This window comes from Brassica rapa, chromosome A08 (genome assembly GCF_000309985.2).
Source record: "Brassica rapa cultivar Chiifu-401-42 chromosome A08, CAAS_Brap_v3.01, whole genome shotgun sequence".
Classification (NCBI taxonomy): domain Eukaryota; kingdom Viridiplantae; phylum Streptophyta; class Magnoliopsida; order Brassicales; family Brassicaceae; genus Brassica; species Brassica rapa.
In genome coordinates, this window is record NC_024802.2 from 4,827,361 (window position 1) to 4,853,763 (window position 26,403).

Genomic DNA, 26,403 nt, shown 5'->3' on the forward strand with positions numbered 1-26,403 from the left:
ACTCGTCAGTGGCAATTTGGTAATTCTTGTGAGACTTGGGCTTTAAATTGGCTGAAACCAAATTTGGTCTCTGCGCGCTTCGCCGTCAATCGACACACTTATCATCTTCAATCATCAACCGCTGGACTCTTCGATAGTCAGCTACGGATCTTTCTCATTTTATCTTCAAAATACACTAAAATCATTATTTTTCTCCAAATCACTCCAAAATCTGAAAACGTACTAAAAAGATTCTAAGATATAAATATATTTTTACTTTTTAATAAAAAAAATTTTAATTATTTTTCTCTTTGAAGCTATTCTTGTGACAAAATATCATAGGAAATTTCTCTATTTAATATACAAAAAAATCAATTAAAAACAACACAGAACATAAGCCAAAAGAACGAAAGCAAAACTAAACTCTACAGATCAGTAAGAAGGGTTTCTTAGTCATGCCAAGCAAAATCTCCTTTGCCTTCCCCCAAGCTTCGTCCACTTCTTCTGTAATCGATTTCTGCATCCGAACTGCACAGACCCGTCTTGTACTTTCTACTTGCCTTCGCTTGACCTCCATTACCCGGCGTGCTTGATCTCCGCATATGATCTGCGTTCATATAACAAACAAACTCAGCATCAAGAGAGGCAATACAGAGTCCCCATAGGCCCATACAAGGCAAATATCACCACCATATGCCTTAAACCGTAAGTGATATATTACCATTGTGCATATCGAGCGGGTCTTGTAAGTTGCCACATTTTTGCAGGTTCAAGCTAGCTTCCCCTGCGCCATACAAATTAATCCCTTCATCTTTTGACGCATCCAAGGTAGTACGAGGTCTCAATGAGTCATCCTGAACATGGGTTATCTCCACATATTGGCTTGTAGAGATGACATCATCTGAACTGAAACCAAAGGAAGCTCTGTATGCTTCAAGTTCTTCCATATCTTGCTTGGAAATGCGTTGACCATTTCTGTTAGTTGGGTAAACATCCGTATCTTTCGAAACGCTCAGTCTTCCACCAGCATGAGAAAACGGAGCATCATGGTCAAGATAGTAACGAGCAAAGGTTGCAGGGCAGAAGAAATTTGAACCTTGAGACGCCTTTGGGGTAGTGTTCGTCTCAGGAGTTTGTGCATAACTAGAGTCGCTCCTCGAACATTTGACTGTTCTTGGAGAAGCCAAAGAATCCCAATGCGGTGAGAACTCACGTTCGGGAAAAGACGAGGATCGAAGACCATCTCCTGAGATACAATCGGCTTTCCCGGTCAAGAACCGGGCGTAGGGTACATCAGGGGAAGAAGGAGTGGTGAGATGGGCTAACTCAGGAGGAGGTGTCAAAGGTGCAGTCGATGGCTCCGTGGTAAAAGTTGAGAAAACAGGAGGTGAAACCAACTGTGTCTCGTGAGCATAAGGCCCTGTCGCGAACATGGCGGAGGAAGGACCTCCAGGAGAGTTGGCAGATAAGGAAAGCAGGCAGTTCGGGGACTGAGCTATGGAAGGAGCAGGAGAATGTGAGAAAGAAGCTGGAGAGGAAGGTGGAGCAAGCATTGCCGTAGTGTGATTACTCAATCCCGTTGTTGTTTGAGGTTGATTTGATTGAGCAGTTGCAACGTTCGCTTCAGGGGTTCGTGCAGCAGCTGGCACGATTCGTCTCTCTCCTTTCTTTGAACCGAAACAAGACAACGCTTTGAAACATCCAACCCACCGCTTCCTCTGTGAAACATGAGCATTCATTCAACGCAATTATTAATTACTAAATTAATAATAACAAAGTGTCTACATCAAAGATTGGTCCACACAACAACTTCGAGAACAGATCGTGGAACTAAAACCCTAAATCAAAAGTGTCAAGCTTCCTTTCATCGATTTTGGATACAGCGATTACAGATTCAAGGTAAAAAAAGAGGAAGAGGAAACAGACCCGTTCTCGAAGAGGAAGTCTGTTATGATGGTTCGACCTGGCCATGACCATCAACCTCTCGATCTCTGCTGAGGAACTTCGGGAGAAAGGAAATCAGCAGATCCAAAGTGATCGGTTCAAATCTCACTTATAGTTGGAAGCAGTGGAAAGCATTTCAGTGAGAAATTAGGGCTGTAAACAAGACTAAGATACAGCCGCAATTTAGGGTTTTGTTCGTGTTCGGTTAGATTGTGCTGAATCTCGAAGACGAGTAAAGCAGAGGCTGACACCATGTAGATTTTTGCTGCTGCGAGGCAAGACAAAAGTAAACTATGGAAAGTAAGTGACTTGAATTAAAAAAAAAAAAAGTGACTTGAATTATAAGAATTACTTCCTCTAAATTATAATTTTTTTAACATTCAAAATATTATTTTATTATTTAAACGAGAGTTGATATGAGAAATCATATCGGAATGAAAATGTAAATGTTTGTAAAAAGAGATTTATATTTGGAAGGCTCAGAGTAATAAACTCTTTAAGAGAATTTAAAAGAATCCTCTCGAGTTAGTCCATATGCAAAGAGTAAATGTTAAACATGGTTTAAAGCAAATGAAGTGATCTTTCCTGCTTCACAAGAGCATAGTAGCATAGAACTCCGGGTCATAAACCTGGAAAATATCTACATGATAGATAGTTCATGGACTTCCATAGCACAGTTCTGTTGGTATAGATAGATTTGGAAGGATAGCATTGGAAAGATATAGTTTATGGCATCGCAAAATTTAAAGAAGCGAGAGACTGCTTTATATTCAAAAGTAGAAGTACTACGATAGGCAATGGAGAGCATGCTTCAATATTCGTCATGTCAGTGCTTTGGGACTAATTGCAATGATCTGATCGCGATGATAAATGACCCTCAAGCTTGGCCAATGTTGTAACATACAGTGAAACCTCTATAAATTAATAATGTTGGGACTACATCAAAACTATAATTTTTTTTATTAATTTATAGATATATTCATTTATCGATATACTAATTGAACCAAAAATTCAATTTGGAACTATAAAATTATATCATTTTTTTAGAGATTTTTAGTGTATATTAATTTATAGAGTATTAATTTAAAGAGGTTATACTGTAATTGGAAGCTATTCAGATACTGCGGATATGTTTTCCAGACTCCGAGATATTTCATATCTTGAGGGCCCATAATGGAATTTTAGATTCTTTAGCTAAGACTGCATGATCTTTTCATAGAGAACTTTGTTACATTGGTTGTTCTATTCCGGTCTGGTTACTCAGACCACCTCAAACTTGAGTAATAGAATAGTTGTTCGTTGTTAAAAAAAAATTAAAACCCTCTAACTAAATTTTTTTCGTGTAAAAAACTTCAGACTAAGTATTTAATGAAAAACCCTAAACTAATTTTATTTAATGAATTAAACCATCTTTAACAGTGTCGGTCAAAATTACCATTACTACCAGTAAATATTTAGTTTAGGAGTTTTTATATTAACTAAACATAGTTGAGAGGTTTTATCCTTAAAGATCTAAAAAATCACAAAATCATAAAAATGTAAAAATATAAAAATGTAATAACATTATCAAAAAACTAGTAACTTAAATTTTTAAAATTAGCATTTAAAAAAAAATTATGCAAATAGATGAGTATGATTTGTTTTAAAATCAACATTATTTATGTATATTGAAAATGTTAAAAAACCAGAAAATATAATAAAATTATCAAAAGATTTACCTATAATCGTGGTTCTTTTAAAATTAGTAACTAACATTTTCAAAATTAGCTCTTCAAATAAATTATGCAAATTCGATGACATAGATTTATTTTAGAATCCATATATTTACAAAAAAAAAAATATTAAAATGCTAATTTTGAAAATTTAAGTTATTTTTAGATAATTTAATATTTTTTGGATTTTTTGAATTTTTTACATTTTTGGATCATTAGTTTATTTTTATTACCGGTAAAAATAGCCACTACTGATAAATTTTTAGATAACTTTTATTATTTTTTCTGATTTTTTACATTTTCGGTTTATACATATAATATGATTTAAAAAAATCAAACTCATCTAATTGCATAAATTTTGAAAATTTAAGTTACTAATATTTAGATAAAGTTATTATATTTTAAAATTTTTGCATTTTCTGAATTATTTTTTAGATTTTTAATGGTAAAATCTTTCAACTATGTTTAGTTAATGTAAGAAACCCTTAAACCAAATATTTACGGTAGCAGTGGTAATTTTGATCGGCACTGTAGACAGATGGTTCAATTCGTTAAATAAAATTAGTTCAGTAGTTTTTCAATTTAATACTTAGTTTGAGGATTTTTATCTGAAACAAACTTAGTTGAGAGGTTTTAACATTAAAAACTCATGTTCAATCTTAGCTAATAAATTGGCAGTCTAGATTAGCGTGCTCAAAAATGATAAACAATTTTAAAATCTTCTATTTAGAATATCTTGTTTTTCTTAACTCCGTTGAAAAGCTTATCCATGATATATGTTGGGTCTAGAATCATTGAAACTACGTCTTTACAGTTTGTGTCAAAATATTGTTAGGTTGAGTATTTCCGTAAAGAGATAAGACACGCCTCATTTGATATTTTTATCCCAAAAATTACTCATATCCTAGAGATTTCTTTCACGTCCATTTGCATCCATTGGTGACTCAGAAATCCATGATCCACCCACTAAAAAGATGTTGTGTAAGCTAAAGTCTTCAGATGTCATATGATGATATAGTAATTTCCCCTCCTCTATGTCTTTGCATTCGATTCAAACCATGCTGGACATTTACCCTAGGCATGTCTTATTAGCGCTAAAGGATCACATGTGGTTCCCTAAATAATTTTATAACTGCGAGCTTTCCAGAGATGCCAGATTATCCGTGGATACAGATCTTTATCCAACTCTAGGTCTTCAAAATAATTTTCCTCCTGAAAAGATAATCCAAGTTTGTATAAACACTGGAAATTTGAAAAATCGGTAGGCAGGAAGGCATAGATGAGAATGCCCAAATCTGTAGACTTGGTAGACATTTAAATGGCATGATTAACAGATTCATCTGCTTCTCCACATTGAGGGTAATAGTTATCATATCATATATAACGACATGTCTTCCTGTACCGCTAAATGTTTTGTTACAAGCTGCCATATAAAATGATATATCTTCTTAAAAGCACTTATTTTCCATGCAAATGTTTGGAGCTTGGTGATACTAAGCTCAACTCCATAGCCTCAGGTTCACAGTGTAGGATATTTGTCGCCATCCAATAATTCGACTTTTGTGTTTCTCCAACAAAAGTTATCACCTTGATGGGATTGGCTAATGGCCAAAATTTGAATAAGCAGTATATCCTATGGTAAAACTAGGCTTTCCAACATCTACACATTTCACTCCTCAGGTTGACCACGAATAAAATCATTCAACGTCATCCTTGGATGAACTACTAGATCATTAGGACATGCTGGCTTCATAGGAATCACATGAATTGTAGGAATCCATGGAATCTTCCATACTCTTATCTTAAATACAAAATGCACTTTCTAAAAGATTCTTAGAGTCAGTAATGGTCAAGGAGCTGGTTAACTCATCCATACATAAGAAGGACTATCTATAGCAACTGATCACAAAGGCAAACTCAGTCTGTAATATTTTTCACGCAATACTCTTGCGAGAAGATAATATGATAATTGAATCAGACGCCACAACTATTAGCCCATAAATACCAGATTAAAATCATGGATCATACGAAAACCAAATCCACCTTCCTGTTTTTGCTACAATTATTTTCCCATTTTTTCCAATGCATTCCTATTTTAGGTGAATTTAAACTCCACAAGAATCGTGCAATGGCACTCGCTTGATTTTTGTAGATATCTAATGGGAGCAGGAAGTTGGATGTTACATAGTTTGGCAATATGGCGATGGATGTTATTAAAATCTCTTTCCCTCCTTTTGATAACCAACAAGCAGATAATCCATCAATCATATATTGCAATTTATCTCTAAGGAACGCAAAGAAAAAATATTACATTTTGATATAATAAAGAAAAAATATTACATTCATCCTCCACCATATTTCATGATTAATCGATTAATCACATAGTTTGATTTTTTGCTCGTCTCTGCTTCTTCTATACATGGAAAAACTTGGAGTTTCAATCTCTTTCTCGCAGCCAAAAAAAAGTATGCTCTTTTACCTCCAGAACATTTTCTCGGTCTAACGGGCTTCTGAAAGCTCATGTAAAGCAGCCGCTAACTCCTCCAAAGACACAATATCATTCGCAGACATGGCCTCAAATATTTCTTTAAGTTCCTCCACTTACTTTTCCGAGTTTATATCATTTTTTTTTTCTCAACTAGCCCAAATATTTGCGGGAACTCGAGATATGGGCCATGATGTTTGCATTAATTGGGATTTTTGACGGGTTTAGTCATATCCTCTGTTACCCCACCACACCCCCCCCCCCCCCCCCCATCTCTTAAACTCCAATTTTCCAAAGACTTCACTAAAAATGATTTTCTTAATTGATTTTTTTTAATTAATTATAATTCAAAAATTAGAGAAATTATCTATATACCATTAAACCTAATATAAAGGTCTGAGAAATCACAATTGTTTTTTAATTTTTTTTCCTTTTTTTTCTTGTTCTTCACCTTTAGCGATTTTAAACCTTCTACATTTTCCTTTCCATGATTAATGATAACAACAGAGAACATCAACCATGGCGGTTGAGCCTGAGATAATGACATAGAACATCAACCATGGCGCCACACACTACATAAATGGTTAGTTTAAATCACTTAAAGTGTATCACAAAAATAAGTGATTGTATTTAAATTACCTATTTATAAATGATACAAATAATAATAAGTTAGCATTACCTATAATAAATGATATTATTAATAATTTACTTTGTATCAATTCAATAAAAATAATATAGTTAATGTTATTTTGTATCGCTTTAATAAAATAGTATTTTTATATGAATTTATATTAATTACATAATTGATGTATTTATTTTTTAGTTAACATCATTTTTATAAAAAATACAAAATTTACATCAATAAAAATTGATGCTAACAAAATTAGATCAAATATCGTTAAGAAAAGAATTTTTTTGTTAGCTTTTTATTAGCTAATTAATTATTTGTTTACCTTTTCTTCCCATGTGCTGTTTAACCAATTTTCCTCCGTGCACAACGAAGAAGAAGATCATATTTCCATCTCATCGCTTTTTCTTTTTGATTTATGATTTTTCTTGTTCTTGGTTTTTGATTTAGGATTCTTATTGTTCTAGATTTAGGAATTTAGGGTTGTTAAAAGAATTCTAAGTTTTCTCTTGTTTTAGGGTTCTTATTTTTGGGGGATTTTCGATTTTGTCAAAGATATATATATATATATATATATATATATATATATATATATATGGGTTTTCTATGATTTAGAATTCTTATTCTCCCTTTCAAAGTATTTTTGTGTTTTTATTTATTTCATATTCAAATGTAGATTTAATATAACTCGGCATTACTAACTCAGTCAATTCGGTACAATTAATTCACTAGTACTTAGTATTACGCAGCATAACCAGTAGAACTCAGTCGAACTCGGTATAACTAACTCAGTAGTACTCAATATTAATCAGTATACCCAATAGAACTCGGTGTAGTTACACTCAATAGTATTCAGTATAACTCAGTATAACCAATATAATCCAGCATAACTTAGTATAACTCAACATAACTCAATATAACTTAACATAAGTATTACACAGTAGAACGAAGTATAACTCAGTACAACTAAGTAACATTATACGGTATAATGTAGTATCCAAATTTTGAAATTTTGAAATTTGAAAATTTGAAAATTTGAAATTTGAAAATTTAAATTTTTTATTTTTTTAAAAAAACAAAATTTCGAAAATAAAAAGGACAAAATCTGGTTTTTATATTTTATTAAAGCCATGGGGTTATAAGGGATTTGAGAGACCCATATGAGATTTGCTCTTTCACAAATGGGGGTAAGGAAGGAGGTGGCTCAAACGGGTTGCAGCATTCCAGAATAACCTTTCTAATCTCCTCATTATCCAGAAATCGCTTATCAATTTTTGATATTTTTCTTGGCCTTAATTGGTTTAACAAGGATGTTCACTTGGACATGATCATGGTTTGATCTCTTCTTGTGTAAATACTGAACTGAACGATGTGGAAAAGATTCATGCCAGTCTTCATTTTCTATTGTGTGGTCCAGGCAACATCTGGATGTCGATCTGCCTCTTTTACCTATCCAAGACATCATATATCCATAACATGAGAATTCTAGCAATCCACAATCACTTAACATCTGTTTGAAAGGTAATAATAAACTATTAAAGCGTCTCATGCCTTTTTTCTTTTCATTATGCCATGTAATCTAATTAAAATCACCAATCATGAACCATGTTTCATTTTTCGTTGTGGTAAAACACGTAAGACATTCTCATACTTGTTTCATGCGCTCTAGAACGGGATCCACATAAACAAATGTCATATAAATTTTTATTCCATCAATTATTGCCTCTACATCAATAATTTTATTTTTTCAAAATTAATAAATTAACATGAAATTATCCATAAAAATAAAGTTAAATCTCTGCTTCGCCCAAGTGACTCAACGGTAAACAAATTATCAAATTTTAAATCAGTTTGAATGTTTTGTAACAACAGTTTTCTTTTCAACATCTCTGATACAAACACTATTCATGAGTGATGTTTCTAATGCATCTCCTGAGATGTCAAACTGTGAGGTCATTCCCAATCTCTCGATAGTTCCAACTAAGTGTCTTCATAAATGATGGTTGAAACTCACCAAACCGTTCCTCTGATTGTGAGAACAGTTCTTCATTTTTTTTTTGCATTAGTATCCCTCTAAATTGTAATTAGTGTCACTCTTCAGATAGTTTTTACAAAAAGAAAGTTTCATTTTCTATCTTCAATGCTCAAATTTTGAAGAAAATCCATGTTTCATCTTACTATTTAATATATCAATTAAAAATATTTAATATATCAATAATGAGTAGAATTTGTTTTTTTAATATGTATAAGTTTTGTAAGACAATGTTGTTTATGGCCATGCAAATGTTTTAGATATAAAATATAAATTAATTTGAAATAAATAAAAATTTAAAATAAAAATGATTTATATTTGGAACCTTTTATAAATAATTTATAATAAAGTAGACATTTAAGTCAATACGTATTTATGTTACTTATGTTATTAAATTTTAGATAAATTATAACAAGGCATATGAAAAAATATTCTCTTAACAATTTTTCAAAACAAACCAATTTTATTTTCTTTTCCTTTTCAATAAAACACCATCAAATATTATAGTTGATAATATGTTTAATCTAACCATTTATTTACTAATATTTACTGAGGATTCTATAGTTGTGATTAAAACAGTTTGGATATTTATTGTTATATATAAGAATTTTTAGTGAAAACCTCTAGCTATTTCTGAATCAGAAAAAAACCATGTAATTATTTTATTAATATTATAAAAGTATAATTTACAAACCGTTAACGCATGTCACTCTCCGTTTAGTATACCGCCTATTTTGGAAGGAAAACTGTTAGAATGAATTTTAACGTGTTTAGTTGAGAGGTTTTGTCACTAAAACACTATATATATATATATATATATATATATATATATAAATATTATATATTTCTCTCTAGTTTCTTGAATTGAAATAAAATTAACGGACTAGGCCAAACTAAAAATAATGTATAATAGATTTATAAAATATAATCTCTGTTTTTTCACAATAAAAAGTCATTCTAGTACTCAAGCTTGGAGTGGTCTGGGTAACCATACTGAATAGAACAACCAACAAAATAAAGAGTCATATGAAACGATTGAGCGGTTCTAGGTAAGTAATCTGCAGTTCCATTTTGTCCTCGAGGAATATAGCATATCTTGAAATATTCTTTTCAGTTCTTGTATCTCCTCAACTCTGTTGAGATTTTCGGCCATGCCTAAGGTTCCCTAACATCGCTATGACATCTTTGCAGTCCATCCAAAGGTTCTGACATGTCGAATGATGTAACAGACTTTCCATTGCCCAGCGTAGTGCTTTCGTATAAAATGAAGATGCTCGTTGTCTTTGATTTCTTATACCCATAAGCTGTGTCCATCCATTGCTATCTTTCCAAATCAATCCAGATCAGCTATTTATGTAGAGGCCAAAGAACCATCTATCAAACATATACTCTCTAAGCATAAGATTTGAGATGTTGCTACTGGATTTTGCAAATCAGTAGTTAGTTCATTTGCCGTGAATCATGCTTGGCATTCTCCTTTTGCATATCTTATCAGCTCAAGTGGGTCTCTATCATTTGCTCTAAATAGTTTATCATTCTTTTTTTTCAGCAGTATCAAATTATCCATGGATAAGGGTTTATGTCCATCTCTTATCCTAAATACTATTCTTCCCCCAAAAACATATAATCCATATTAGTGTATATGCTGGACACAAGGAAAATATCTGGATGACATGGATCCTCAATAATATTTTTTGTTTATGTCGGACAAGAATTTTCATATTTCTCTCATCTGCTGGTAATATAATTATATTTGTCTCTATTATAGTTCTCAATATCCAGTTCATTTTATATTTTTTTTTGTTTTATACGCATTGAACCATTAGTTCATGGGGAAAACAAGGGTCATTTCTCTCTCTAAATCCTCCATCTTCTCTCTTCAAAAAACTCTCAGATCCACAGCTCTTGTTACTCCCTCAGTGCCGGAGCTGTTCGTCGATGATGTTTCCAGCTTGTTTTAAAGATGACCTTGTCAACTCTCTCCTTTGTCTTCAACGGTGGGCTTATTCTTCTTAGTTTTGATGTTTTTAGGGGATTTTACTAAAAACGAAACCTAATCTGGTAGGTAAAGTGATAGAAAGCCGGGGTTTCTCTTTGATTGTGGTTTTTTGGTGAAGATCTGGGACTTTATTGTTTTGATTTTGGGTTATGCTTTGGTTCCGAGGAACCCTAAATCTACTCAGGAGTGGGGTTTGGGGCTCGACTTACTTGTTTTGGTTTTCTTCCCTGTCTTAGGTCTGGCCATTTCTGTTTCTGACAGAGGTGGTCCGTCATCAGGTTTTTATCACCTCAGATTTGGAAGTCTCCAAAATCGTTATTTATTGTCCTTATCTTCTTCTCAATGAACGATCAGATTATGTCTCAGGGATTGGTTCAGCAGTGTAGCCTATGTGGCCCATGTTGTCAGGGCATTATAAATAGTTCTTCCAGTTTGAATTTTCTGTGTTTCTTATGTGGCTTTGTCTTGCTAGAGCAAGATAATGAGTTCAGTTCAAGCCGTTTTTTTATCATGTGGTAAGGTTTGTGGTCAATCCATCGTTTAGATCAAAATTTAATTGCATTTTACTGAAAAGTGGTATGTCTGACGCGAGAGGAAGCTGCCTAGATTCTAATGTGGTGTTGAGTGACACCAAAAAGGTGTCGAACGACACTCAACCTGTTTAGAAACCGACTCGTGATTTAATGAAGTTTTAAGAGTTGCAAGTTCGCCCAAAGTTTCATATATTTTCACAAGAGTCCTTGAGCATATTTGGACCTATATTTACGATTGTCTAGCCACTGTTTTGGTGAAGCTTTGTTTTTGAGATTGGGAGAGAAGAGAAGAACTCCGTTGGGAGTCTTCTCGGTACTCCTTTCAATATATTTATGATATTTATTTAGTCTTTGATTGTGTTTGTATCAATCATGTATGACTAATCACCATGTTAGATTTAGGGATTTTCTAGGGTTATGAAAAGTTGTTGATCAATGGAACTTCTAGGGTAATCTGATTTTATCCTTCGCTTGGACTGCTAATCCTGCCTGTTTCTAGAATATCTAACTAGAAAATTAATCCTAGGATAGTTGCGAGGCACGAGCTTGTAATCAACACTTAATTGAATCCTTGCGAGCTAAATAACTATTTACATAGAGAATTGGTCTATAGATTTAATGAACTAATCGAATTGAAAGTATTTGTTTGTCTGATTCATTGAATTCACAAGGTGTTTGATTAGAGTTATGCATCTGATAGTTATTGAATTGAGAATTGGGTAACTTACTATTAAATATGAGTTCAAAGATTGCTCCTATACAACTCTTAGCATCTATTTGTTTCAGTTTTGATTACATGCCTGAATATCCCTCAATCTAGTGCTTTATTATCTGCTACACCACTTATCTATTTATTGATTTGTTTGATTGTTTTCTACTTTTTGGCTTATCTTAGCTTGAAACCATAAGTCTATTGCATGATCCCTACTCCATGTGGATTCGATCCTTAAATACTACGATGACATTCTTATTTGAGAGAGTTGCTTGAGGTTAATTTGAGCATATCACATCACACGTCAAGAAGAATGAAAAACTGATCTTTAGTGATTGTCACCCGATCTACATTTTCTTTTTGATTCTTTGTTGCTTGTTATTCAACTTCCAACAATCTTTCTACATATTTGCAAATTTATTATAGTTTCTCATGCTCATGTTTTTTCATTTTTGGGCTCTCTATATGAACACTCTCCCTTGACCCAATAACAAAAACATCTAAATGCCAAGTACTAGAATTCGACTGTCTTCTTGCTTCCTCACTATGAACACTATTCTTTACAGAAACCGTCCAAATAATACCTTCATCCACGAAGTTACATAGAGATATATTGAAAACCTTCCAAGAATGTGGTAAAGTACCAATAAACCACATAACGTGAATCTCATCATCAATCTTGATGCCCATTTCAGACAACTTGTTGAGCAATCTCTGAAACGCATTCAAGTGATCCATCATCGGAGTTTCCTCCCGATACTCAGCTTAATCAACTTCTCGATCATGTACCTCTTGTTATTGATGGTGTTCCGAGCATACAACTGCACCACCTTCAATCACAAAAAATGAGCATCAGTCAGTCTCAATGAGCACATTATCATCTACCAACCCATATCAACCCACACACTTGGTGATGAAGCAATTTCCATTTATCATCCGTCTTATTATCAGTTTTCTTCTGTGAAATACCAGAACATGGAATTTTGTAACAAAGAGCATATCCTCAATTTTTTTCTTTCCATATACGATAATTAGCACCATCAAAGCTTGTCATCATGCCCATATCTTCCAACATTCACATAAACAAACAATAACCTGAATTTATCAAACCCCAAGGCTCTGAGACCACATTGATGGGGAAATCACACGCTTGTAATGGTGCAGAGGAAATAGAAATGTTCTCACATTTGTGTGAACCTGTAAGGATAATACTCCAACAACAACACAATATAGTATAAGCATAAATTAAACGCAACAATATTTTTTACGTGGAAAACTTCTTCGATGTGAGAAGGATCCGTGGACCGTAATTCACTCAACAATCCACTATAATATGGGTATGAATACAATCACATCCTCCCTGTTCAAAAATTCGAAAAGATCCAGCTATAGACTCAAGCTACAAAGAGGTATCTCCAATGCAAGATGCAATAACAACAACAAGAAAGCAATACAAGAGCTCCAGTACCAGCAGCAACAAAACGACCTCGATCACTAAGATTCTGGTAACCAGAGACTAATCGCACCATAAACATCTAAGATGAACAAGTCAATAATACTGCTGCCAAATTTTATTTCAATCAGAAAAAATTCTACCGTCAAATTTACCAAACACTTAAGACAAAAGTGCTGAAGAATTATAGCAATCAGCTTCAATAAAAACCATATAATAAAGAAACCAACCAACGCAAATTTCAGCATTGAATCTCAAACCTACATAGTGACAAAACTTTTCACAAAATATCATCAGATTGGGATCGGTTTAAGCTCACAAAATCTTATCCTGACAAACACAAACGAATATGACTCTTTTTTTTTTGTCTTATCTCATAAACTACACAAATTAGATTAAAAGATTTTATACAGTGCTTCACTAACTCTTAAAACGCAATATAATTTTATGGATAAATATCATTGGCTCAAAATCTGAATATGTGAGTGTGTAATTAGAACATCAAAATAGTCACTTTAACTTTTTTAAAATGGACACTTTGATCTTCTATATAAACGTCTTAATTTCACAACTATTAAGCATGATCAAACACATATTGGTTTGGAATTGATTCATGTTCCTGACTTGGCCCGATCCCCCTGTGTTATTGGATTTCGGATATATTTAACAAGCTTACAAAATACGTTCAAATAATTATATATTTAACCCATAAAATTAATCAAATACGTTCAATTGTTCACAACAAAAACATTTTAAACATATGATTGTTTCATAACTTTAAAGAGTTAGGTGAGTGTTATCTTCTTCTTTTTTGAGCAACAGGTGAGTGTTATCTTGACAATAGGTCAATGCTGATCCATAAGTTATGATCTATGTCGATCTTTTACTGCCGAATTGGATATCTGAACCATTTTAAGTAGAATAGGTGTTGTTGACAAAAAAAACTTTAAAATGTTACTTGAAAATAATTATTATCTCCAATGACAATGGTTAAGAAAGAGCAATCCATCTAAACGTAAATAATTCTTTAAAAATAGCAATGGAGTAAAACTTGCATATGATATAATTTAAACAGTAACGATCGAAGACCGCACGCATTTTGATAATATAAAATGTATTGAAACCAAAAAATAAATTATAAAATTGAACTAAGCATACAAGCACATGAGCGGTGATTGGTTTCTGACACCGGCTCGGTATTACAATAAATGCGTGGTATTTTAAGGATGTAAAGAAAAATTAAAAATTGTAATGCTACAAAATCAATAATACGATAGTCAAAGAACAATAATGATGTTGCCGGCTTAAGACGCGTTTCCACCTTGACTTCCTTATCAAGGAAGTGTTAAACACTCATAGCTAATCGCCGGCTTGACTTTGAAGGAGGGAGCAAGCAATGACGCGCCTACTATAAGATCAGCGTTAATTTTTTCCTCTCTTCGGAACTACGCTAGACGCTAGACGCTAATCGGGCGGTAATTTTGGGCCTAGCGAGTTACCGAAAAATTGGAAAGTATTCGGAGATTACGCGGAGCCTAATTTTAAATACAATTTAATATATTTATAATATATTTAACTAATTTCAAACATGATAATACAAGTTCTTACACATAATTATATAATTTTAAACAGTCTCTCTTTGATTCGTAAATGGTGGGTTTCGTATGAAAAAATCCCTAAATATAGTATGTATGTGTTTGTTTTGGGTTTGATAGCTAATTATAAATATTTAGTAACGAACAATTACACAAAATCTGTCATTAATGAGTAAAAAATAATCAACCGTGTTTGAACTTACACGGACGAACAAAAAAAAAAAACTTAGGCGATCAACGCGGGGTTAGGCGGGAATTAGACAGTCAACACGGAAATTAGGCGGTTTTACGCGGGTGAACGCCTGACTACACCGATTTGGACGGCTAGGCGGCCGCATTTTCGAACAGAGATTTTTTCTATTAAATTATTGGGAAATTTAGTTTTTAGGCCAAAAAATAATAACTATTAGGCTAATTTGTTTTGTATCATTTTTTCCTCTAAGACCCTTTAGTATTTTCCAAAATAAATCAAATAAATAGTTTTACGCACAAAAAAATCAAAAATAGTAACTACTGATGAAATACACATATCAACTTATTGGTATTTTTTCCAGTTCTAAAAATGTTTAAATCATAATTTCATATTGTGTTCTACAAAAAGTAGAATTGACATTCTACAGAGTAGAAAATGTAATCCACTTTTTCATTGAATCTAATATGTTTAGAATACGTGATCTACGTATATAATAGTAATCTAAAAATATTTGTAAACACACGTTTCGCGCTTAATCTAACGTTCTAAAATCTGTAGAATTCGGAATCAACACATTACTATAAATCTAAAACTTGTAAAAATTAGAATCTACACATTACTATAAATCTAAAACTAGTAGAAATCGATTTCAAACATGTTTATTGTGTTCTACATATATTAGAATACAGATTCTACGGGTAAAGATAATCAGTTCCAAAAATATGGGACGAGAATATTGGGAAATATTCATTTTCCTTACATTTATTAAATCGATTTTTTTTTAAAATAAAATCATGATTTATAAAATAAAATTTTAAATTAAAAAAAAATAAAACTTCGATTTGGAAACTTCTTCTCACGCCATATTCTTCTCCCCTTTGTTCTTTAAGGAGGAGAGGAAAAATGGGTTTGATTGATTAGAAATCGAGTTTAAGAGTTCAGCTCATGTTTGTTTGGTTCAAATCAAGTGGGAATCAAACCGAATTTAACCGACAAAAACCAGGAAATCCATTTGGAAGACTTACCTGAGCATGGGATCGATTCCGAAGATGCGACTGATCGATCAAAGTGGGATTGAGCTTCTGTGATCAACTGACCTGGGTTTGGTCGATCAGTATATGCTCTGCATATTTCCGTTGTTCTAGATATATTTATCAGGATCAACCGGTTTAGATCGAACGGTTGCTTACGGGATTGTCGATCCCTTTGAGGAAAAAAAACTTCGAACTTTAGGTTTTTTTAAGGGGGGGGGGGGGGGGGTTAATATTGTTTTCAATTATTTTATTTAAAAAATATATTTTAATATTTAACAATTGTTTTATTAATTGTAATTTTGAATTTTTTTTAATTGAAATTAAGGGCACTATTGTCATTTTGAAAATATTTTGACTAATAGGACATAAATTATATGAGATTAACCTAATAGGATAAAGTTATCGTTTTTTTGGCCTAAAAAAATAATTTTCCGTAATTTCTGCAAAGAAGTTCTATGCATAATGTCATAGTACCAAACAAAAATGGTCACGAGTACCAAATCTATGATATTTCCAGATAATTATTTGTATTAGAGATCGCGTTATCATAATTTCCTGGCGTTTAACTAATCCTTTGATATCAGTTTTCATACATTTTTCTTCTTCCATAATATGTATAAAGTAAATGCCATACTCAGAGGCGTGCCTATAGTGTTAGCAAAAAGGCATTAGCCTTAGACCCCCACATAATTTACAAAAATTAGGGTTTTAAATTTCTAAAAAAATCTTTGAAAATTGTTTAAACTTATGTTTTCTACTTGAACTCAAAACCAAAAAATTACAAAAAAAAGTGTTTTTGTTAAAATTATATAAAAGAAAATAACTTTTTATTTGTTCAAGTTCAAGTTTTTTAGTTAATTTTGTTTTCTCAAATTTGTTTCTACCAAAAAATTGTATTTCTATTTAAAATAATCTATTTGTTAAATTAAGTGGTGTGAATTTTGATGGTTAGCATACTTTATCCTATTTGAACATATATAAATTAGAATGTCTTTTGTCTTTTTTCTTATAATTTTTAAGATATTGAACATATCTTAAAAAAGAAAAAGAAAATGCTTTATAAAAAAATGAAAAGTGAAATTATTTAACAACTATAATCATATTTAATGTTATTTTATTTTATTTTTCTTTAGTATTTTATATTACATTACAATATAATTAATATTTTGATTATAAATAATTTTTATAGTGAAAATCTAATGCTAAATCATCGTATTTGCCTCGGGCCCCTGAGAGAGTTGGCACGGCACCAGCCATACTTAAACTTAATTAATAATAATTTGTCGTCCTCTTTGTTTGCCTTACAAAAGAATAAACTATCATCTGCAAATAACAGATGAGACACCGCTGGACATGCTCTAGCTACCTTCATCCCAGTCAATTGCTTCTCTCGCTCCGCCTTTTTTATATTCATAATTAACGCCTCCGTACACATAATAAATAAGTAAGGGGATAATGGATCCCCTTGACGTAAACCCCGTTGAGGGATAATGAGACCACGCGGCTGCCCATTGAGTAAAACTCTATATTGAACTGAAGATATACACTCACACATTAACTTAACCCAATGCGCATCAAAGCCCATTTTATTAAGAAGGGCCTCAATAAAATTCCACTCTATCCGATCATATGCCTTACTCATATCCGTTTTAATTGCCATAAACTTATTTTGACAGGATTTGTTGGTTCGCAGACCATGAAACATTTCCTGCGCAATAAGAATATTATCCGATATTAACCTTCCTGCCACAAAAGCCGATTGTGTCTCCGAAATAAGATGGGGAAGACAATTTTTTAATCTTTGACATAGAACTTTTGAAATGATCTTGTAACCGACATTACATAGGCTTATCGGTCGTATTTCTGTCATCCTTGTTGGCCTCTCTATTTTAGGAATCATACAAATAATGGTTATGTTTAACCGTGAATCCATATCACCTGTAACCAAAAAATTATTGACCAGCTCAACCACATCTTCCTTGATGACGTTCCAAGAATGCTGGAAAAAAAGGGCCGTCATTCCATCTGGCCCATGCGCTTTCTCCGGATGCATCATAAATAATGCTCGTCGGACTTCTTCCTCCGTTGCTCTCTGCAGTAACATTTGATTCATCTGAGGGGAAATAGATGGACCTATCTCCTCCAAAAAACTATCAAATTCCCTTGGGTTTGTTGATTTAAACAAATCCTCAAAGTAATCTACTGCAACCTTCTCAACACCGTTCTCTTCTGTGACCCAATTACCCGCTTCATCATGGATGCCTACTATTTTGTTTCTGACCCGACGTTGCTTTGTCAAACTATCCTCAGGATACTAAAGGATTATGAGGTGGTATCAGGACAGCAAATAAATTTTCAGAAATCCTCAATCCAATTTGGACACAAGATTGAGGAATCAAGCCGTCAGGAGTTGCGGGACATATTAGGGATTCAGAACCTAGGAGGAATGGGTTCTTATTTAGGTTTACCGGAAAGTCTAGGAGGATCCAAGGTTCAAGTGTTTGGTTTTGTACAAGATCGGCTCAATAATAGGGTGAACGGTTGGACTTTTAGATTTTTTACCAAAGGGGGAAAAGAGGTAATTATCAAGTCGGTGATAACTGCGCTACCAAACCATGTGATGTCGGTGTACAGATTACCGAACGCTACAGTGAAGAAACTAACGAGTGCAGTAGCTCAGTTTTGGTGGAGCCCAGGAGGAAGCACAAGAGGAATGCACTGGAAATCATGGGATAAATTGTGTGAGCATAAGGATAATGGTGGACTAGGTTTTAAAGATTTAAATGATTTTAACACGGCAATGCTTGGAAAGCAATTGTGGAGACTGATAGAGAAACCAAATTCTTTGTTCTCCCGAGTTTTTAAAGGACGGTATTACAGGAATGCTTCACCCCTGGAACCGATTCGCTCATATTCCCCGTCATATGGATGGAGGAGTATCATCTCTGCTAGATCTCTGGTTTGTAAAGGACTAATTAAAAGGGTGGGCACAGGGTCATCTATCTCAGTATGGAATGATCCTTGGCTCCCATCCACTCGCCCGAGACCAGCTACCAAAAACCTTCATAATAGTTACCCGGACCTTACAGTGGATTCTCTTATTCATCAGGAATCCCGCACTTGGAATTTACAGGCGCTTAGGACTATGGTGGAATCCAACGATGCGAAATTAATTGAAAGTATTCCTCTGAGTAGAAATCAGATAGAAGACAGGAATGGTTGGCATTTCACTAATAATGGGAGATATACGGTACAATCAGGGTATCAAGTCGAAAGGATATATCCTGATAAGGAAAAACCACCGGAATTTTATGGTCCCAGTGTGGATATTCTCAAGGCATTCTGCTGGAAGGTAAAATGTCCCCCAAAGCTACGGCATTTTCTTTGGCAGCTGCTGACAGGTTGTATCGCAGTGACAAAAAATTTAAAATCGAGGGGAATAAAAGGAGATACAGTTTGTGCACGATGTGGAGACTCAGAGGAATCAATCAACCATGTTTTCTTCGAGTGCCCTCCGGCACGGCAAGTGTGGGCACTATCTAAGATTCCATCGAACCCGACTTTATTCCCTACTGGGTCTCTATTCACTAATATGGATCACTTATTTTGGCGAGTTAATCCGAAGGAGGAGGATCATCAGTTCGCATGGATATTATAGTACATCTGGAAGGGTAGGAATAATAAAGTTTTTAGTATAGATATGGACCCGAGGGAGACACTTAAATTAGCAAAATTGGAATCAACACTTTGGGCTGAGGCACAGATGATTAATCACTCAAGTGTAGTATCTGATGTACAGATCAGATCACATTTACAGACCACAGGAAGATGGTGTTTTACGGACGGTTCTTGGAAAGATAAAGATTCTTTCTCAGGACAAGGATGGCTCAGTACCATTCCGGGGTTTGAGGGTTTACTAGGGGCAAGGAATGTAAGGGCAAGTCTCTCACCTCTTCATGCGGAGATAGAGGCCTTAATCTGGGCAATGGAATGTATGAAAAACTTGCGACAGTACTGGGTCACGTTTGCAACGGATTGTTCTCAACTGGTGAAGATGGTTTCAGAACCAGCGGAATGGTCAGCATTTGAAAGTTACCTAGATGATATTAAGCTTTTGCGAAGAAGCTTCACCAACTCGGATATTGTTCATGTTCCTCGAACGAATAACACAATGGCGGATCGCTTGGCACGCAGTGCTCGGATACAACCGTCATTCGTCGTACACAGGGATGCAGAGTTACCACCTTGGTTTACAGAGTCCACATGAGTCTGTAGATGCTTTTGCTGTCAAAAAAAAAAAAAAAAAATTTGTCGTGTTTTTATAAACTTCTCAAGTTTGTAGGGAACCGAAACTTATGAATTTTGGAAGAAGGTTTGATAAATGTTTATGTAAGTATAGAAAATGTATTGCATATCTATATTATTAGATGTCTGAGTTTCAAAAAAAAAATTCTATATTAGATGTCTATATATGTGATCCCATGAAACATTATTATAAACAATCAACTAAGCGGGATCAGTGTAACTAGTGTTAGAGTAATGTTGTTTATGTGCTCGTACATGAAGTCTAGTTTAATATTTTGCCAGAAGTTTTCTAAGTTTCTAGTACTATGCTAAGAATGATCAAAATTCAATCAAATTTAGGCAATCTTAAGTCAAAACATGTGATTTGAATGATATAACCCCAAAGCTTCCTTTGTTGATTTATATTTAGGGATTTTTGTTATACTAGAAGTATACGTTTTTCATCATGTTTTACTTGGTGACTTTATTCTTTTTCTTTAAAACCAGAAATATCAAATAAACGAAATTTAACCATATACTTATCTACAAACGCGTTAAGCGAACTTTTACACACAAAAGGTTGCTCAATAAACGGGTAAAATTCGAACAATTATCAACCAACGGCACTTGGCATCAGCAAGGCGACATACAAGTTGATGATAGTTACGGCCAATGGGTATGCATGGTTGCTAAGTAAAATAGATATACAACACCGGCAATCATTCACATAAATCATTCGCAAAAATAAAACGTTACTTATTATCAACCATTTTGCCACCGTATTCTCTATCTCTTTTGGTCTAAATTAAAAAAAGACAAGTCCCTAAAAAAATCAAAATCAATGCGTATGACAGAAAGACAGTACGAACCCATTTCCCGCGTTTCTCCCGACATTCCAGTTTGTTTCATAGACTCAAAAGTCTTATAAATATATCTACCATACTATCCATAAAACGTCAGAAGACTCGCAATCTCAAAACCCAAAAACCAAATAGTTAGAAGAAAAAAAACAATCCAAGGAATATGAAAAGCGCGGTAAAAAAGCTACTATGTTGCGGAGCTAAGAGCTTTTCCCACAGAGCGAGATTACCAGAGGAAGGACGAGTCCGCGTATATGTCGGAAACGACAGAGATACGCAATGCAAGCTAGAGATGGATGCTGATTTCCTGACCCACCCTTTGTTCCAGGAACTCCTCCGGTTTTCTGAAGAAGAGTTTGGTTACTCATACGATGGCGCTTTGAGGATCGCCTGCGAGATCAATACGTTCATCGACATGATCAATTTCCTCAAGTCCACAACTCATTTCACTTATAATAACAACACTGGTTTTTGAAGATAATATTTTCTTCTACATTATTTTGGTTTCTTCAGCAGAGAATTAAAGAGGTTATATTCTAATATTTTCTTTTATTATTTGGGAGTAAATGCCAGTGAGAAATGTAGGCATGTGGATTTCATCTCGATCTCAATTATTTTTCCTTCTTTTCTTGGGAAATTGATACACATGATTTAATGTTGTAGAGCTATTTTTTCGTGTCAAAGTTCTATGATGAACCCTTCTTTCCCATCAATGTACCTTTTTCACTCCATGATTCACGATATATATTCCATTATACATGACTATATTCATTTACCAATCTACATATGTTGCAAATACGCTTTTGCACTATATTCTAGGTAATTGGCTTACTTATTCTTAGGCTCCGAATGGTAACTGCGGTTTGAGCGGTGCGGAACAAGCGGTTCAACTGCGGTGCGGAGCGGGGCGGTTGTAAACATTTGAAGCCTTAGTTTCACCTATGGTCCCCTAAATTTCTTATCAATCTTATAATTTTTTATCAACATTCATTCTCAAATCGAATATGTTTTTTATAACTTCCAACGTAAACATTCTACAAATATGTCTTAATCCTAAAACGGGAAAACCCGAACAAAACTCAGCTCAAGTAGAAACGAAATTATTTAAAACATATCTTTTTCAAATATTTGACACCACTCTATAACTTCTACATACGCAATTCTTCGAGGTACCTGCAATAATGCCTAGTGAAGGATGAATAAGTTATTTAACCTAGTGAAAATAGGTTTTAGGAATTCATGAACTCATCTAAAATAACACAATACAACAACTACAACTCATAAGGTAATATTTAAACCAGTGAACATTCTTGAAACATCCAAGTTTTTGATAAATATTAAAAGGCTCAATAGAATTGATTTGACTATCTATGTCTTCAAATTGCATTTATATTTTTGGACACACATATAAAGAAAACTCTCGAGTTAAACATACTTAATCTGGAGTAGTCAAATGATAGATGACCTATTAGGAAGTTATTCGTGATAACATGCGAGTGAGTTTAAAACACGGAAAAATATTATATGGTGATTACATAATCAATAACAAATGTTTTAAGCCTCCGAAAAATTAATATACCAACCGTCAAAAAAATTGAAACCACGGGCCGAGTGAACGGGTGTGGAAAGTCCACTATCTGTGGACAGCCGGGGCATGGCATTATCACAAAAGAGGCTCATAATATCTACAAGACTACATACTTTCTATTCTCATCATTGGTGCGCTATAGCGCATTCTGCACCTACATCAAGTGCCCTTTAAGCAGATGTGCCAGCTATTGTCCGCCCTCATAGCATTAGGATCCAAATCATCCCCTTACAACAATCAAACATTCTCTTGGAACTTTATCACATTTGCTATAATCGCTACATATGTGACAGTTCTATTAACAATACTACTCACCAGAATCATCATTCAATCATCAAAGAATAATTGTAAGTTTAAGCAACCAGAAAAGTTCAGGACCCGAAGGTAAACCCCGTCTCTTTCAGAGGAGATGCCAACCATCTCTCATGTCTATAACATAAGCGTCTAAAACCCTTGTTTTATAGGCTTTAACCTATTACAATTAAGGATAATATCTGCTACACCTAGTGACTAACAACTTGGAGATAGAGGCTCTCATTTGGGTAACAAAATGTATGATGCATCTAAGATAGTTTACTGTTACATTTGCAACAGATTGTTCTCCGTTAGTGAAGATGGTTTTGGAACCAGAAGAATGACTAGTCTTTACAAGTTATTTGGAAGACATAAAGATCTTAAAGAGAAGTTTCAACAGCTGAGAGCTCATTCATATACCACAGACGCAAAATTCAAGGGCAGACAGTCTCGCACGCAGTGCAAAAAAAACAACCGTCGTTTGTTGTCCATATGGATGCGGAGCTACCAGTTTGGTTTGCATAATCTATATGAGTCTGTTTTAAGTTCTTGACAAAAAAAGAGTGACTCATAACTACAAGGGACGAAGAGGGAAAGAGAAGAATAACACACTTTCAAAAATAAATAAGAGAAACTTATTATTTTAGTTACATTCCTTTCCAAATAAAGTCATTGAAGATTGGAGATGGAAAAAGATAGAAGGCTGTGTCACCAAATTAAATTTAAATGACAGCTAATACATGACTTAGTAGTTGTTGACAAAAAAAGCACTTAGTAGTTAAGTAAGAGGGTGTATCATGAGGCTCTCACATGCCTTAGGACTTGGGGATGATTGTCCAATGTCCAAAACCAACCATCGTAGTTCACATGTAGTCAACTGGCATGTATAATAAATTATACTAGACCTTAATCGCGCGTCCGCAAGGATATTGATGTTTACGTTTCTAATAATATGATATTTATTTTTCATGATTAATGTTATATATTTTAGATGTGTCACCATATAAATAATTGTATTCAAAAGATCTGGATCAAATCGGATAATATAATTGTTTTTGGTACAAATATTCCAAACCCGTTTCAGATATATTAGTTATTTGGATGTTAAGGTTCCTATACATTAGAACCAAACCATCTTAAACCAGAGGACCCAACTCAAAACTCATACATAAATTTATAATATCCAAGTGGGCTAATTTCAAAACCCAAAAAATATACTCGAAAGAAACAATCCGTACTTGAATGGATACCCGAATGTCCATGCCTAACTGATTTTGTAAACAAATAAAAAAAAAACTATTTCTATGTGTATGGATAAATTAAAAGAAATAGAAAGAGTTTTTTATTTAGTAAAATAGTTATATGGTGTGAAAAATTCAGTGACAATATATGGAATATGTTTTTTTATTATTTTGATTTGAGTTATTCTTTTGTTCACATAAACTATGTCATTGAACTATTTGTTTGGCTACATAATTTTTCACTGATTGAAACTAAGATAAAAATAGTGAAACATACTAAACGGAACTTCTAACCATATGCAAAACTCGGTTACTTTACATTTTGATTTTGATACAAAGTTAATTTTGAGTAACTAATAAATAAAAATCTGCAATATTATTATCATGATAATATAATTAATGATGTGATGTATTGTTAAAGTAATATAATTAATGAAATTGTTAAATTAAGTGAAAAATGGAATGATCATTAATGTAATAACTTGTTGAAAAGAAGGTTAATTCTATTTATACTTCAGTTTTAATAATATATATATATATATATATATATATAAACATTTTTTCAATTTTTATCAATTAGCGATATGGCTCGGAACAAGCTCTATTTGAATCCAAATAGTTGATTTTACTATATACTTTATGAATTATTTGGAAGATATGAAAAAACATAAATATGTTAATCAACCAAGCTGAGTAACTCAATGGCACTAGGAAATATGTAAGGCCATAAAGGAAGCCGACGAATGGACAACAAGCTGCCAAGATGTGGAGGATATCCAAGTTTCTTCAACTGCTGATTTTAAGTATTTCTTTTTTTTTTTTGATGTAACACAAAAAAAGTTTCATATTTGTTGATTTTAAATGGGTTCCAAGGAGTTGCAACAAAGCAACATATCAAATATGAAACATTCTAATGGATTCCAAGTAATTGATTTTACTATACTTTGTGGATTCTTTCATGATATGAAAAAAAAAATCTTATAAGAAAAATTACACTCTAACATACTTTCAGCTTCTATATTTAACATTTTCACATAGTTTCAGCTAGTGGTGTATTTCTTGAATCTGAAATTCCTAAAATAACCTTCTAACTAAAGACTAAGAAGACAAACCTTTTTTTTTCTTTAAAGCTTTTTTCATCGATACGAGCCCTGGGACCTCATGTCTCCTTCATTGTCCATCTCCATGACCTCCAGCTAGCAGCACCAGACCAACCTCAACGTCGTGCTTTGTCGAGTCTTCAATTACCTGCAACCGTCTATGTCAATCTGGTCCTCCAAATCTTGAGTATTCATGAATTAATCTTAAATTTTAAAACGTGCAGAATGGTCCAATCGGTTATGGCCCAAACATTTTAATCTTACAATTTAGCCCAAACGAATGTCCGAATTTTGCAGCATTGGTCCTTGCATTCTTGTAATCTTTTGTTTATGCCTCAAGTGTTTTTGATTTGCTAATATCCATAAAGCGCAGAAGATCAGATTGTTACTATCCATGATCAACTACTCCTAACCATATATACCAAACTTTTACCATCTCTCATCTGCTATTCATGACTACACCGACTTCATCCACGGGTTTGATGTATAATTCTTTTTGTAATGGTCATTGTTATGAAGGATTGTGGCATAAATGTCGTAAGCAAAGTTATGAATAGTCAATAATTTGAAATTGGTTTCATGAAGATTGCTACATAAAAAAGGATAGTAACCACACTTCATTTATCCAAAGCTTCCCAAACATCTTGGCCACAACTCTAGCCACCAATGACCATACCGTCTCTGACCACTTGAATGAAATTAAATAAGGGATATAAAAAATATTGAAAAATTGCCAA

General features: G+C 33.6%; 3 protein-coding genes and 1 non-coding gene across 7 annotated transcripts in view; 2 read left to right on the forward strand and 2 right to left on the reverse strand.

The window, feature by feature from the left end:
• Nucleotides 1-26,403, forward strand: part of LOC103833097 — a 1,138,500-nt gene that overhangs the window by 693,270 nt on the left and 418,827 nt on the right. The gene's annotated exons all lie outside the window — the stretch shown is intronic.
• LOC103833137 (uncharacterized protein At1g76660) lies at nucleotides 242-2,206 on the reverse strand. Its single transcript, XM_009109237.3, has 3 exons — nucleotides 1,906-2,206; nucleotides 701-1,697; nucleotides 242-586 (listed from the first exon to the last, which is right to left on the reverse strand). Exons 1-3 carry the CDS (start codon nucleotides 1,954-1,956, stop codon nucleotides 429-431), a joined length of 1,206 nt encoding a protein of 401 aa, XP_009107485.1. The 5' UTR covers nucleotides 1,957-2,206; the 3' UTR covers nucleotides 242-428.
• LOC103833138 (auxin-responsive protein SAUR71) lies at nucleotides 21,553-25,029 on the forward strand. Its single transcript, XM_033276569.1, has one exon. The coding sequence runs from the start codon at nucleotides 21,607-21,609 to the stop codon at nucleotides 21,916-21,918; it is 312 nt and encodes a 103-aa protein (XP_033132460.1). The 5' UTR covers nucleotides 21,553-21,606; the 3' UTR covers nucleotides 21,919-25,029.
• LOC117127590 lies at nucleotides 23,368-23,469 on the reverse strand. The gene has a single exon (XR_004450610.1). It is a non-coding gene; the product is annotated as a U6atac minor spliceosomal RNA (small nuclear RNA).